This window comes from Lutra lutra, chromosome 14 (genome assembly GCF_902655055.1).
Source record: "Lutra lutra chromosome 14, mLutLut1.2, whole genome shotgun sequence".
NCBI classification, from domain to species: domain Eukaryota; kingdom Metazoa; phylum Chordata; class Mammalia; order Carnivora; family Mustelidae; genus Lutra; species Lutra lutra.
In genome coordinates, this window is record NC_062291.1 from 55,959,094 (window position 1) to 55,972,746 (window position 13,653).

Consider the following 13,653-nt stretch of genomic DNA (forward strand, 5'->3'; position numbering starts at 1 on the left):
GTCATACATATTTTCTGTCTAAAGGATCATCGATTGACGGGATTTAATCATATCAGCCAATTTGTGAAAGTGCCTTGCAGATAAAAGCGCTCCTAAAGTGTTAATTCTGAACCATCATCCAATACGTGAGGAAACTGGGCTCTCCACAGTGGGCAGACTCACTCGTCCAGTGTTACAGACCTAGTTAAAAGCTAGCGGCAGAACCCAGTTTTCCCAAGATAGACCTCTTGGTAATAGCCCACGGTCAGCCAGGTGGGTTCTGACGAAAACTAAATTGCGCCAAATCTCGCGCCTCCGGGATTCCGGGGGCGGGGCGGAGAGTAGAAAGTATCGCGAGATGACGACGTTTTCCCGCGAAGTAGAAGCGCGCGTTTTTCCTTGGCCGGGGAATTGGTGAGGAGGCTGAGCAGGCAGCGTCTGTGAGACTTCGGCGCGCGGCGTTGCAGACCCTGAGAGCCGAGGATCGGGTTCCGGAGTGTGTGTCCAGCCATGCCGGCGCAGCGGCCCGCGAGTAGCGGTGGTGAGTGCGGAGACCCTTCCTCCGGGCGCCCGCGGCGGCGTCCGGGCCGGGGGCGGGGGGGGGGGGGGGGGAGGGGGGCAGCATGGAGGCTACAACCGAGATTGGTGGGTAGAGCTGATTCCAGGCAGAGACTGAGGAAGAGAGGGCAAGAAGCTGTGGAAGGTGAGTGGAGGGCCCCAGATGCGCATATGTGCGCGATGTAGGAGACTTTACACAGCGGGGCCGCATTTTCGAGAGCATCCCTACTGGTCACCTGGGGTCCTGGCCACTTGACATTGTGGAGACCCAGGATGTTTTCAGAGGACTGATGCTGGCGTCCCGTGGGTCTTCAGTTTTTGCCTCAAATGCATCCGGGAAAGATTATTGAATGTGGGAGTTGAGTAACCGGTAATTTTTTAAAACTGCAATTTTAAAACTTTATCCCCTCTTAGGGTCCCCGACTCCAGACGTGGTTGAACCGGAGCCTGCCGTGATTACTCAAGCCATGCTGGAGGAGGAAGAACAGCTAGAGGCTGCTGGACTTGAAAGGGAGCGGAAGATGATCGAAAAGGTAATTTAGGAATCAAGTTCATCGTCGATTGAGCCAGCAGTGACCTTCCTCGGAGGTTTGGTCTCCCGTCTGCTTTTTTCATGATCTTTAAAACGGGCTGTTATTTATCTATTAGTATGTTTACTCAACGCTATCTTTGAGACACCTTTGCTCGTGCTTTCAATGATGCTTCTGTGATTTGTAGTCTTGGTCGGAGAACGTTTCAAGTTGCTTCTTTAGCTAGATCAATTCTTCCAAAATCGGTAGTGAATTTCTTAGGTATTTAGTGCTATTGACCACCTAAGTGATAAACTTGGTGTTTTCCTTTTGGTTTCTTGGACTAGTGCTAAGTAAGATTGTTTAGATAAAAATGGGGTGTACATTTTCGGTGATAAGTGGTTTTCTTTTACAGAGTATATATTTTGCAGATGACCGAAGCAGTTTTTAACCACTTGAAATTTCAGTTCTTAAGTGTATTTCACTCCCAGTAATAAAGCCCCACTTTGCTGCTTTATCATCCCCTGTTCAAAAAAAGGAGTGATAGCCACCCCCACTTACATTCCGCCTCCTAAATTATTTTCTTGTAGTAATTTATTTAGCACTCCTGATATTGTGATGCTGTAGGTACTTTTGATATCTCTACATTTACATATGAGGAAGCTGGGGCACTTGGGGGGGAGGGTCACACACCAGTGAACTTGAATTTGAACTCTGGCTGTCTTAAGTGTTCTTATCTTTAACCCTATACCTTAGGAAGTATACTTTAATATTTAATTAACTCCATGCAGAATTACTTAATTTGGGAAATACTGCACCTCAAAGGCAATTAATGAATCAATTGGTTCCCTGCTATTTAATATTAACAGAAATGATTCTTCTGCTAGCACTGTTAACACCTCCTGAACACTGTTGTGAATGTTGTACATGTATTTACTAATTGGCATCTTAACTAGACTACAAAGTAGATACTGCTGTTCATTATAACTATTAAATTTACTAGCTTAATTACTAGTATAAACTACTATTTTTATTAAAGCATTCTGTGAAGTAGGTTCTGTTTTCACTTCATTTTACAGATGAGAAAACTGAGGCATGTAGAGAACGTGCCGGGAGCAGGGAGTTCCACAGCTTTAATAGAGCCAAGATTGTAATGTAGGCCATGTCATTCCAGAATTCACACTTTCTAACCACTGTGCTGTACTTTCACTCCAGTAATACTAGTTTTGTTATTATTCGTCAACCATAGTTAACCATAACCAGTTACAGAAATGTTAAGAAATTTTAATAGAAAAACAAATTTTAATAGAGTTGGGAAGTCGACCACGAATCACCTTTTACCTTTCCTCTCTGTATAAATTTTTGTAGTACTATCTAGTACTAAGTAGTGTTATCATTACTTACCATTTTGCTTACTGAGAGGGCGTCACTTACTGTTTTGTTTTTGTTGGCTGTTCACCTATCAAATAGGCAATCAGTAAATTGTTTATTGAATTTCAAACTATGGAAAAAGAATACTTTATTATTATACAGCATATATAAGATTATGTAAATAAAATAAAGGTACTTACTAGCCATGTAACCAGAGGATAATTATAAAGGGTGAATCCTGGGGCAAGTGTCTAGAACTGAATCAACTGCAGAGGTTGTAAGAATGGTAAAGCCTTCATTTTGAGTAGTATATCTTCAGTTTTGTGACTCATGAAGATTGTTGGGAAAGAAAGTACTATTTGAAGAAACAGTATGAGGTACAATGAAAAGACATTTCCAGAATGCATTAATTCAAGGGATGAAACATTTTTACATTTTTCTTTTAAAAGATTTTATTTTTAAGTAATCTATACACCTAACATGGGGCTCAGACTTACAACCCTGAGATCGAGTCACATGTTCCACTGATTAAGCCAGCCACATGCCCCCATTTCCACATTTTGGAAAGCTCTCTCAAAATTTATAGTACCCTAAGTATTTGCTGATTAAACAAGGAATCAAAATGACTTATACTTTAAGCGAAATATTTAAGCTTTTGAACAAATGTTTTGCATCAGTCCAAAAATTTTTTGGAATTGTTACTGTTGAGGGATAGGTATGGTAAAACTAGCTTTTCTTTAGCAGTTATTCATCATAGAACTTTAAATAGCAATTTCTTTTTTTTTTTTTTTTAAGATTTTATTTATTTTTTTGACAGAGATCACAAATTGGCAAAGAGGCAGAGGGGGGGAGTAGGGAGCCAGCCCAGATTCGAGGCTCGATCCCAGGACCCTGAGATCATGACCTGAGCGGAAGGCAGAGGCTTAACCCACTGAGCCACCCAGGTGCCCCTAAAATAGCAATTTCTAATCCATTTTCAATCACTCCATGAATAAATTGTATAGCTCTCTTCAGTTCTTACACTAAAACCAGTGTGTGCTTTGCCGAAAAGCCAGTCGTATTATGGTCTATTATTATTATATTGCCTTTTTATTTATAGTATTGAAAGAATTTGATTAATTTTTGCACTTTTAACTTACAAGTTGTTCCTTACTTGACGATGGGGAAAATTCTAAGAATTAGTCTCTCCTTGCTTGCTTGTCTTTGGAGACCAAAAAATTGGCAGTACAAAAATAAAGATTCCTTTTCTTTTGGGAGAAAACGTATTTATGGGCATATATTTAGAAGTACTTAAGAAGAGCTTGCTTAAGATTCTTTTTTTTTTTTTTTAAAGATTTTATTTATTTATTTGACAGAGAGATCACAGGTAGGCAGAGAGGCAGGCAGAGGGAGAGGGAGAAGCAGGCTCCCCGCTGAGCAGAGAGTCCGATGTGGGGCTCCATCCCAGGAGATCCCAGGACGCTGAGATTATGACCTGAGCCGAAGGCAGAGGCTTAACCCACTGAGCCACCCAGGCGCCCCAAGATTCTTAATGAGGAGCATTAACTTTGCTTTAGGAGATTGTAAAGTTTGTAAAGAGTAGAAAATGGCTTTTACATTGATTTGCTACAGTTATTTTCTTTGGCTTTTCACCTGTATTTCCTTTTGAAAGAAGTCATTGTTAGTCCAGAAGAGGTGAAGAATAGCATTAATGTGTATATCCTGGGGGAGGGGAAAGGTAAAAAGTTCTGATAAGTGTTAGATGAAAGGAAAGTAGTTCAGATTGTGGAGAGTGAAGTGTAACTCCACCCCCACTCCCAAACTGGTGTTGGTGCTCGGGAGAGATAATGATGTAGACTGTGGGAATTTATGCCATTGGTGTCCATTGGCATACTCTTCCTGCCAGGCGCTCAGTGCTTTCCACAGAGCTACAGTTCACCTTAATATAACAGATAAAATTGTTAAGAAACAGTAATGGTAGATAAGGCTTATTACCAAATTATTTTGAAATACGGAAGGTTGGTGTTGAAGGTTAGTAATTGATTTAGTTTCCTAATTATATTATTTACAGATTAGTGTAACATATTTAATCTTTAATTACTTAAAATGTGTGCTAAATTATTCTGAACAGGATTTAAGGTAGCATATATATCTAAATTAATATCTAAATTAAGCCCAGAATATTTTAATTAAAGTTTAAACAAATTTTAAAAGTTAAGGATTTTTTTCAGGGGCACCTGGCTGGCTCAGTTGGTGGAGCATGTGACTCTTGATCTCAGGTTTGTGAGTTTGAGCCCCATGTTGGGTAGAGACTACTTAAATTATTTACCAAAAAAATCTTTTTTTCAAATTCTAAGTAATTTCATCTTTCAGTTTATAATATCTATTTCATTCATTGACTATTGTAATCCAGTAACATCGGTAATAGTAAAAGAAACACTGTTCTAAAAGAACTGAAAATAGTTTTGTGAGATGTGAACAGAGATTATCTGCATGGACAGATTTGGGGTTTTTTTGTTTGTTTGTTTGTTTTTAAGGATTTTATTCATTTATTTGACAGACAGAGACCACTAGTAGGCAGAGAGGCAGGCAGAGAGAGAAAGGGAAGCAGGCTTCCCGCTGAGCAGAGAGGCGGACAGGGGACAGGGGACTCCCCTAGGACCCTGGGATCATGAACCAGAGGCTTCAACCCACTGAGCCACCCAGGCGCCCGATAGAATTGTTTTATGGGTGTTTTTTAAATATATAATTTTTTTTTTTAAGATTTTATTTATTATTTGGACAGACAGAGATCACAAGTAGGCAGAGAGGCAGGCAGAGAGAGAGGGGGAAGCAGGCTCCCTGCCGAGCAGAGAGCCCGATGCGGGGCTGGATCCCAGGACCCTGGGATCATGACCTGAGCCAAAGGCAAAGGCCTTAACCCACTGAGCCACCCAGGTGCCCCTAAATATATAATTTCTCTAAAATGTGTATTTATTTTCATTTTATTTATCCTTACACATTTTATTGTCATTGCTTTTGTAATAGAAAAATTTATTTTGAAAGAAAAGCTGGAGAGATGATAGAACATCTAGGAAAAACAGTGGTCTCTGAAGTACAAGATCAGCCTCTGCATGTATGCATACATGCGTGTGTGAACCCTCATGCACACACAAACTTTATCTCAGGAGTAGAATTGCTGGTTGGTAAGGTTTGCATATATTTAGCTTTGATAGATGAATTCACCTGGATTCACTTCAGCGCACTTAGTGTGTTGTAGGTTTTTTTTGTTTTTTGTTTTTAAATTCAGATTATACTGAGTTGACATATTATGAACTGGATCGTGCCTGTTTAGGTAAATAAAGTTCTGTTGGAACATAGCCTTGCCCATTTGTTTATATATTGTTTTACTGCTCTTGTCCAAAAAGGCAGAATTGAGTATTTGTAAGCCATATGCTCAGATATTTAAATATTTACCCTTTGGCCCTTTACAGAAAGAAGTTGTGGACCACTGAACTATACTATTTATTTGTTGCTTTTATGTTCATCATGTGCCCTCTGGTATTTTTTTTTTTTAATTTTTTTTAAATTTTTTATTTTATTTTATTTTTTTTTCCCTCTGGTATTTTTTAGAAATATTTTACTTTATCATTGTGAACTGAGAGAGGATTCCTCCTCAGCCACTAGCCTACTGTAGATTTAGAAATCACTTAATAAATGGTGTGTTAAAGTAATAGAGAAAGCAGGTTTGTAATTTGAAGATGTACAGAAGAGGAAGATTGAGCTAAGAGTAGGAATAAAACAAGCCTAAAAACAAGGGCAAAACTGGGGACACAACGCTGAGGAGGAAGAAGCTTCTAATAATCATAAGTAGATTTAGCATGTTGAAATATTTTGACAGCGCAGTTTTTGTTTTGTTTTTTGTTTTCTGAAGCAATCTCTAGGCACAACTGGGGCCCAAACTCATACCCTGAGATCAAGAGTCGGCATGCTCTACCGACTGATTCAGCCAGGCATCTGGACAATACAGTTTTAAAATTCTAAGAACAGTTGTTCTAGTTCCTAGCCAATTAAATTATTTATTACTTCTAATGCTCTTTCAAATAAAACTGGTATGTAAAAATTTTTTGAAATCATTTGATTGTTCAAAAAACTTAAATCTGCTTGAAGTATTTAATTTATAATGTTAATTTTGTAACTTTCAAAAATTGATGGATGCCAGTAAACGTGTCCAGTGTCTGAATTTCAATATTTTGGTATCTAAGCTGCATCATACCAAATGGCATGTTGAACCCCGGAATCCTATTTTTTAAGCTATTTGTCCTGGTTTTGGGTTAAAATAAACCATTGTTAGTAAAGTTAATACTAGAAAAATATTTTTTCCCCATTAATTACAGGAAATATATCAAACTCAAAGAGTATTTATTTAGCCTTTTTTTTTTTTAACGTCTTGTGCAAAACATCATGTATGTCAGAAAACTTAACAGTTATGGAAATTTTCTTTTTGGATAGGCTCGCATGTCTTGGGATAGAGAGTCTGTGGACATTCGGTACCGTAGACTTCAACATTTACTTGAGAAAAGCAATATCTACTCCAAATTTTTATTGACTAAAATGGAACAGCAACAACTAGAGGTATGTGTATGTAAATGATTAGAACTAGTAGCTTACATTTTTAAAAAATCACTTTATTGTGATAAAAATCACATACAGTAAGCTGTACACATTTTAAGTTTACTGTTTGATGAGTTTTGACCAGTGTATAGATCTGTGTAACCACCAGCACAGTCAAGATGAGGAGCATTTCCGTTACCCCAAGAACTTTTCTTGTCTCAGTGATCCCCATGCCTGGCCTCCAAGACCTCTGATTTCTGTTTTCTGTCACAATAGATTGGTATTGCTTTTTCTAGAATATACAGATGGAACATGCATTAAACACTTTATTGTGTCTTGCCTCTTTAGCTCAGCATATTGTGATTCACTTGTGTTTATTCAGTAGGCCGTTCTCTTTATTCCTGAGAAGGATTCCACTATATGAATATACCTCTGTTTATTTGTCTGATTTTTATCCTGTCTAGTGATAGTTTTTGGATGCTGGAAATTGTGGACTTTATGTTGCTTAGTCTTTTTTTTTTTAATTGATTTATTGAGATATAATTGATACATACAAAACACATGTATATAATGTACAGTTTTATATGTTTTCACATGTATACACCCATGAATTCACCACAATCAAGGTAATCAACATAGCCATCAACTCAAAAAATTATGCCCCCCCTTCTTTTTAAATTAAAGTAAAATTGACATAATGTACTAGTTTCAGGTTATGATTCAGTATTTGTGTATGTTGTGAAATGATCACCACAGTAAGTCTAGTTAACATCTTTCACCATACATAGTTAACAATTTTTTTCTTATGATAAGAAATTTTAAGCTTTAGGGACGCCTGGGTGGCTCAGTGGGTTAAGCGGCTGCCTTCGGCTCAGGTCATGATCCCAGCGTCCTGGGATCGAGTCCCACATCGGGCTCCTTGCTCGGTGGGGAGCCTGCTTCTCCCTCTGCCTCTGCTGCCACTCTGTCTGCCTGTGCTCATGCTCTCTCTCTCTCTCTCTAACAAATAAATAAATAAAATCTTTAAAAAAAAAAATTTAAGCTTTACTCTTAGCAACTTTTAAACAAGCAATAGAGTATTACCAACTATAGTCACCAGGCTGTATAATGCATAGCCCTGACTGACTATAACTGGATATTTGTACCTTTTAACTTGTCACTCATTACACCACCACCAATCATCAGTCTTTTCTCTGTATTTATGAGCTTGGGGTGTTTTGTTTTTTTAAGATTCCACAAATTAGATTATGTGGTATTTATCTTTCTGACTCATTTCACTTAGCATAATGCCCACAAGGTCCATTCATGTTTCAAATTGCAAGGTTCTCTTCTTTTATATGACTGAATTCCTGCCCCCTTTTAAATTTTCTCCCATCCTTCACTTCCTGTCTTCCTCACCAAATAGTCACTGATCTGCTTTCCGTTACAATAGATTCATTTGCATTTTCTTTTGATGATATATTTTTTAGCTTTTGTATTTCTGAAAAAGTCTTCATTTGCTTTTGTTTTTGGAAGTATTTTTATTTGAGTGAAGAATTTATTTTTCTTCAGTGCTTCCTTTTTCCTGCGAAGGTGATCCCGTGTTTCACTGCTTTCTATGAGGTTTCACTGTTTTCCAGTTTACATTGATTGTGACAAAACCAAAATGGTTTTTTTTTCTTTTTTTTTTAAGATTTTACTTAATTTGAAAGTGATTACAATGGACGGGGCAGGGGAAGGAGGAGGGAGATGCAGGGGCAGAGGGAGAATTAGCCTCCCTGCTCAGCAGGGTTGGACATGGGACTCTGCCCCAGGATCACGACCTGAGCCAAAGGCAGATGCTGAACCAGCTGAACCACCCAGGTGCTCCAATAAGCCTTAAGTCTTAATGGTGGTCCACAAGACAATAAGCAGTCTTTTTTTTTTTTTTTTAAAGATTTTATTTATTTATTTGCCAGAAAGAGAGAGCACAAACAGGAAATGACAGGCAGAGAGAGAGAGAAAGAAGCAGGCTCCCGCTGAGCAGAGAGCCCGATGCGGGGCTCGATCCCAGGACCCTGAGACCATGACCTGAGCCGAAGGCAGAGGCTTAACCCTCTGAGCCACCCAGGCGCCCCAAGACAATAAGCAGTCTTAACTGTCTCCTTCAACCCTCTTACTTTTCTAGACTTCATTCTAGAAAAGTGTGTTTCTGCCTTTGGGCCTTTGCACTAGCTGTTTTGTACTTGGAACCATCTTCTTGTAGATATCTGCATAGCTTACTTCATCACCTTTAAGCCTGGCTTAAATGTTTTCCTGATGAAGCCTGCCCTAACAATCTTAAGTGAAATTGCTGTCTGACACCTTTTCTGTCTGCACACTCCTGACCCCCTTTACCTTGTCTGTTCTTCCCATTGTACTTATATAAGATACTATATAATTTATTTATTGCCCACTAGAACCTATGAAGATTTAAAACCTTGTGCAAATTTCAAGGCTACAGTAATCCCCTGTGTCCCCATCATTCACAGTTCAGTTATCAATCAAGATTTTGCTTTTGCTAAGTATTTTTTCCTTTGCTCATGAACTTTTGTATGGTAAAATGAAATACAAATATAGGAGAGTAAAATAATCCACACTTAATGAGTTATTATAATGTATGTATCTTTTTTTTTTTTAAGATTTTATTATTTATTTGACAGAGTTTGCACAAGCAGGGAGGAAGGGGAGAGGGAGAAGCAGACTCCCCCTGAGCAGGGAGTGCAATGTGGGACTCGATCCCAGGACCCTGGGATCATGACCTGAGCCAAAGGCAGACACTTAACTAACTGAGCCACCCAGGCACCCAAGGCATACATCTTTTTTTTTTTTTAATATATATATTTTTAAAGATTTTATTTATTTATTTGACAGAGAGAGATCACAAGTAGACAGAGAGGCAGGCAGAGAGAGAGAGAGAGAGAGAGGGAAGCAGGCTCCCCGCTGAGCAGAGAGCCCGATGCGGGCCTTCATCCCAGGACCCTGAGATCATGACCTGAGCCGAAGGCAGCGGCTTAACCCACTGAGCCACCCAGGCGCCCCATAAGGCATACATCTTTTAACCATCTTTTGGAAATGGTTTGAATCCCTTTTTTTTTTTTTTAAAGATTTTATTTATTTATTTGACAGAGATCACAAGTAGGCAGAGAAGCAGGCAGAGAGAGATAGGAGGAAGCAGACTCTCTGCTGAGCAGAGAGCCCGATGCGGGGCTCGATCCCAGGACCCTGGGATCATGACCTGAGCGGAAGGCAGAGGCCTTAACCCACTGAGCCACCCAGGCGCCCCTTGAATCCCTTTTTGTCTGTCTTTTAAAGCTTTGTTAGGGTGCGTATGGAACAGCTTTTAGTCTGGTAGTAACTTGCCTTGTCACTTTGCCTGATGGGTACGAACTGTTCCTGATCGATCCCCTGTAAGCACAAAGGATTACTTTACTTGCTATTTTCTAGTTGCCTTGGTTTTACACTCATGTCACTGATAGTTCTCAACCTGAAATTTCAACTACGTACCTTGAGGGCTTTCTTTGTGTACCTGACCCTGAGTATGCTAGCTGCTCTTAAGTTTTGTCCTCTTGTCTCTTCAACTCAGGGAGGCTGTTGAGCTGTTAGGATTCTTCCTCCACGGGGCACCTAGGTGGCTCAGTGAGTTAAGCCTCTGCCTTCGGCTCGGGTCATGATCTCAGGGTCCTGGGATCGAGCCCCGCATCGGGCTCTCTGCTCGGCAGGGAGCCTGCTTCCTGGGCTCTCTGCTCGGCAGGGAGCCTGCTTCCTCCCCTCTCTGCCTGCTGCTCTGCCTACTTGTAATCTCTCTGTTAAATAAATAAATTAAATCTTTAAAAAAAAAAAAAAAAGATTCTTCCTCCATTATTTGCACTTGAGAATTGCCTTCAGGCAGTAAACTGAACAATCAAGATTTGTCTCATTTGTTTCCCTTTTTCAGTGTTCACTCTCCTTTGCTGCATATTGTCTGAAAATCACTGTTTAATATACTTATATGGATTTCAGTTGTGTAAGGCAGGAAGGTCTGTTCCTGTTGCTCCTTAAAGGTTTGAAGTGTAAGTTCTCCCTTGTTTTTAGATCTTTCTATAGCTCTTCGTTGTGTACATGTTACTTGAGCTGTGTGTTTTATATTTTGCATTTTCCACTTGTGGCACTAAGAAAAAAGTATCTTACAGGAACAGAGGAAGAAAGAGAAATTGGAGAGAAAAAAGGAATCCCTAAAGGTTACTAAGGTAATATATAGTAAGCTAGAAAGTCCTTTATGTTACCTTAAATATTGAGGAAATTCCTCTGTAGTCTTAACTTTATAGATCATCTACTTAATTTTAACCTTCTTTATCTGAAAACCTATCTTTGTTATAAGCTGCATAGGAACATATAAAATCTGTTTTCTCAATATTCTTAGATATGGAAGGAAAGCTAAAGTATAACCCTTTCAGTTTCTTATTCTGTTTTTCTTAATTTCAAAATTTCACTCTTCTAAGTGGCCAGTTCTTTTGGTGCTCATAGTGATTATTCTTTCCCCTTAATGCCTCCAACCTCATCATGTCAGCATGGATCCATAATAATTTAAATTTGTATCGTGCATAGCTGCAGCAGTGAAGCCAAAATTGGAGCAAATTTATTCTATCCGCTAATAACATTTCAGATAATAGAGCATTCATTTAGGGATAGCTGGAATTTTAGATGTGATCTTTTGGGGTAAATTTATTTTAACATGAGGCTGTTTAATGCCATATTGTTGGAATTTGTATAAAGAACAGTTGTACTAGTGAAAAGAGAGAGCAACATTTAGAGTACTTACTGTGTGTCATATATTCTAAGCTTTACTTTTATTTTTTATTATTATTGTTGTTTTAGATTTTTTTTTCCTTTCTTATTTGACAGAGAGAGATCACAAGTAGTCAGAGAGAGGGGGAAGCAGGCTCCCTACTGAGCAGAGAGCCAGATGCAGGGCCCGATCCCAGGACCCTGAGACCATGACCTGAGCCGAAGGCAGAGGCTAAACCCTCTGAGCCACCCAGGCACCCCTTATTTTGGGTTTTGAAGAATGTAAACTTAAAAGATAATTTTACTTGTTTAATCATTTACTTCCTACTCTTCAACCTGTAGGTTTAATCTGTTGTTCACTTTTTCCCAGCTAACTTTTTATGTCAGGGTTTTGTCCCCGTGTGCCCTCCCCCCCACCGCTGCTGTATTCAAAAGGTGCCAGCCATTAAATTCTGCCTGTTCCATCTCACCAGTCCCTTTTGGTATTTTATATTTTTAATCCTCTAACTTTTTTCTAAAGATTTTATTTATTTATTTGACAGAGACACAGCGAGAGCAAGCAGGGGAAATGGGAGAGGGAGAAAGCAGGCTTACTGCAGAGCAGGGAGCCTGATTTGGGCCTCAATCCCAACCTGAACCAAAGGCAGATGCTTAATGACTGAGCCACCCAGGTGCCCCAGTCCTCTAACTTTTTAACTTTATTTTAAAATTTACCTTCTTTTTTTTTTGAGATTTTATTTATTTTATTTGACAGAGAGAGATCACAAGTAGGGAGAGAGGCAGGCAGAGAGAGAGTGGGGGAAGCAGGCTCCCTGCTGAGCAGAGCTGGATGCGGGGCTCAATCCCAGGACCCTGAGATCATGACCTGAGCCGAAGGCAGAGGCTTAACCCACTAAGCCACCCAGGCGCCCCTAAAATTTACCTTCTTGAGGCACCTTGCTGAATCATTCGTTAGGTAGAGCACATGACTCTTGATCTCAGGTTGTGAGTTTGAGCCCCATGTGTGGTGTGGGGTTTATGTAAGAAATTAAATTTACTTTTGTTATTTTGATTTCTTATACATATTTTCTCCCTATTCTTGATCTTCCTTTCCACCTCTCATTTTGAAACTTTTTTTTGAACATCTCTTCCTTTCCTGTATTTCCCCTCACTAATATTTTTAAATCATTATTCTCTTTTATTTCTGCTTTCAGTTATTTAACATAAAAATTTTACTGAAAATGAGTTGTCCTTCCATATCATACCCACTGAATATCTTTAGCATAAACCTGCAGTTACAGAAAATATACATGGCAAAATAAAAATGCCTTCTGTGTTTAATTTGGAAATATATCAAATGGGAAAAAAATGGGGAAAGTAGAGTCATCAAGAAAAAGGAATACAGTTATAAGCAAGTTCTGGTGGGGAAATGTAGAAAGAGGTTACATGTTGGTAGGAGTAATAGAGTTGTGGATGTGACTCAAATGCAAGGACATTGGGCATTTATTTACTTAATGTCTTTTAATATGTAATACCATAAAGTTCCTAGAAAAATAATATCCTAAATTCTTGTTTTGTAGAGTAAAAATTCCATTGATGCAAGTGAGGAGAATCCAGGTAAACTTCCTTGTTCTACTTTTGAAGAATATGTTTATATTTTCACTTTTATTGCTATCAAAAATAAAATAATTTTTTTTAATAGTCATGAGAAAGAAGAGAGGAAGAGAAGATGAATCCTACAATATTTCAGAGGTCATGTCAAAAGAGGTAAAAATAAAGTGGGGAGGGCCCATAAGATTCACTGAGTAGAACTTGTGGATTTCAAACCACATTTAAAGCTGTATGGATTGCTGTTATTTGTTTGGCTTTTCAGGCTGTGAAGGGACTATTTCAGGGAAGAAAATGGCACCGTCTTCCTGTT

General features: G+C 39.0%; 1 protein-coding gene across 1 annotated transcript in view; it reads left to right on the forward strand.

Annotated features, from left to right (window-relative positions):
- Positions 1-363: 363 nt before the first annotated feature.
- HELLS (helicase, lymphoid specific) overlaps positions 364-13,653 on the forward strand; it is a 43,788-nt gene continuing 30,498 nt past the window's right edge. The window contains exons 1-6 of the mRNA XM_047702965.1: positions 364-520; positions 952-1,070; positions 6,888-7,010; positions 11,159-11,215; positions 13,313-13,349; positions 13,435-13,499. Of these exons, the coding sequence (XP_047558921.1) occupies positions 490-520; positions 952-1,070; positions 6,888-7,010; positions 11,159-11,215; positions 13,313-13,349; positions 13,435-13,499 (432 nt within the window). The 5' untranslated portion in view covers positions 364-489. The remainder of the gene's footprint in view (positions 521-951; positions 1,071-6,887; positions 7,011-11,158; positions 11,216-13,312; positions 13,350-13,434; positions 13,500-13,653) is intronic.